The sequence below is a fragment of the Mastomys coucha genome, unplaced genomic scaffold (assembly GCF_008632895.1).
Source record: "Mastomys coucha isolate ucsf_1 unplaced genomic scaffold, UCSF_Mcou_1 pScaffold3, whole genome shotgun sequence".
Classification (NCBI taxonomy): domain Eukaryota; kingdom Metazoa; phylum Chordata; class Mammalia; order Rodentia; family Muridae; genus Mastomys; species Mastomys coucha.
In genome coordinates, this window is record NW_022196909.1 from 61,439,152 (window position 1) to 61,440,567 (window position 1,416).

At 50.6% G+C, this 1,416-nt stretch overlaps 1 protein-coding gene across 1 annotated transcript in view; it reads right to left on the minus strand.

Moving 5' to 3' along the window:
* Positions 1 to 319: 319 nt before the first annotated feature.
* The window catches only part of Bicral (BRD4 interacting chromatin remodeling complex associated protein like), a 64,542-nt gene continuing 63,445 nt past the window's right edge, over positions 320 to 1,416 (minus strand). Inside the window, exon 15 of the mRNA XM_031347042.1 lies at positions 320 to 1,393. Coding sequence (XP_031202902.1) covers positions 722 to 1,393 — 672 coding nt within the window. The 3' untranslated portion in view covers positions 320 to 721. The remainder of the gene's footprint in view (positions 1,394 to 1,416) is intronic.

Below are 1,416 nucleotides of genomic sequence, written 5' to 3' on the forward strand. Positions count from 1 at the left end.
TATACACCTGGGACTAAGAACAGAACATTCTCAGACAGAATTCAACATGAATGTGCTTAAGAAAAACAACACAAGGTTTTGCTTCAGCAGCATCACACAGTACTGGATGTTACTATGGATGCTCTGCAGCTATGCTACTGACCTCTTAGCTGTGGGCTTCCAGGCAGAGCACTGGCTACTTACTGCTCAGAGGGTCCGGCATGGAGGAGAGTCATGGGATCTTCCCTACACAAATACCCTCTCCCCCCAAACAGAACAAAACCAAACCACTACTTTGGAGCTGCAGTGAGAGAGTCTTTAAAAAAGTGGCTTCTATCAGTCCTGTTTGATTTTTCTTTAATAAGTCTGTTCTTTTGAAATGACTTATGATTGTCAAAATTTTACCCAGGGCCAAGTGTACTGTGGTCTCAAGCGACAGTGCTAAGAAACAAACCACAAAACAAATTAACGAACAACAATGGCCGTAAGCACTTTCATAACACTTGAAATGTGGGGGGCCTATCGGACTGCTTTCTAGAGACAGGTGGGCGTAGGCGTACTGAGGGTCTCCCTGCAGCCACGATGACGACATGTATTGCTCTTCAAAAGAACAGGGTGGAGATTAGAAAGGATAACCTGTGATGGAGGACCAAGCAGGCTGGAGACAGGAGATGTTCCCATTTGCTTTGCTGGGAGAGAATGTAACTGGTCCAGGGCAGGGTCTGGGGGAGGACGGCTGCTATTAACACTCTAGGATACTATTTACAGCTGCTTCTAAAATGGAGTCCGTTTCTACAACGCCTTCACTGTGGTCCGGAATGAACTTTTCCAGGCAGTTTTCCTGTGAAGCCATTGGAGAAAAGCTGGGGAAGTCCAGGTCCACTGCGCCGCTGGCCATAGGGTCGCTCTGAGGTCGCCCCGCATTCTTGAGTTCCAGGATGTTCTTAAAGGTTTTCTCTAGGCTCTTGGTGAGCTGGAGATCTGGCTGGGGCTCACCCGACCCTTTCATGATGTCTGTGTGTAAAACCTCATTCTTTGGGGAATTCCTCAGGGCTTTGTCCTGGAAGGAGTCGAGGCACGGCATCTCCATGTGGGGGCTGGCCAGGATGCCTGGGAGCTTGCTCTCAGAGCCATGATCTGGCCTGGGCAAGGTCTTGCGGTGGCCCTCGGGGCCTGGAGAGCACCCGCTGACCTTGGCAGGGTCTCTCCGGCCGCCCTTGTCCTCAGGCGGACCTCGGTATTGGCCTAAGACCCCTTTGTCAAATTTCAGTGTTCTACTGTGGCCTTCTGACTTTTTAGAAATGTTTCCCTCTGCAGAGACCACGATGTGGTTAGGCACTAGATGAAACTGGTCATGATTCGTTGCTTCTGCCACACCTGGCTTGGCTCGGTCTCTGCTTTGTGCCCTGGGTGCCTGATGGAGCGAGCTGGGTTTGC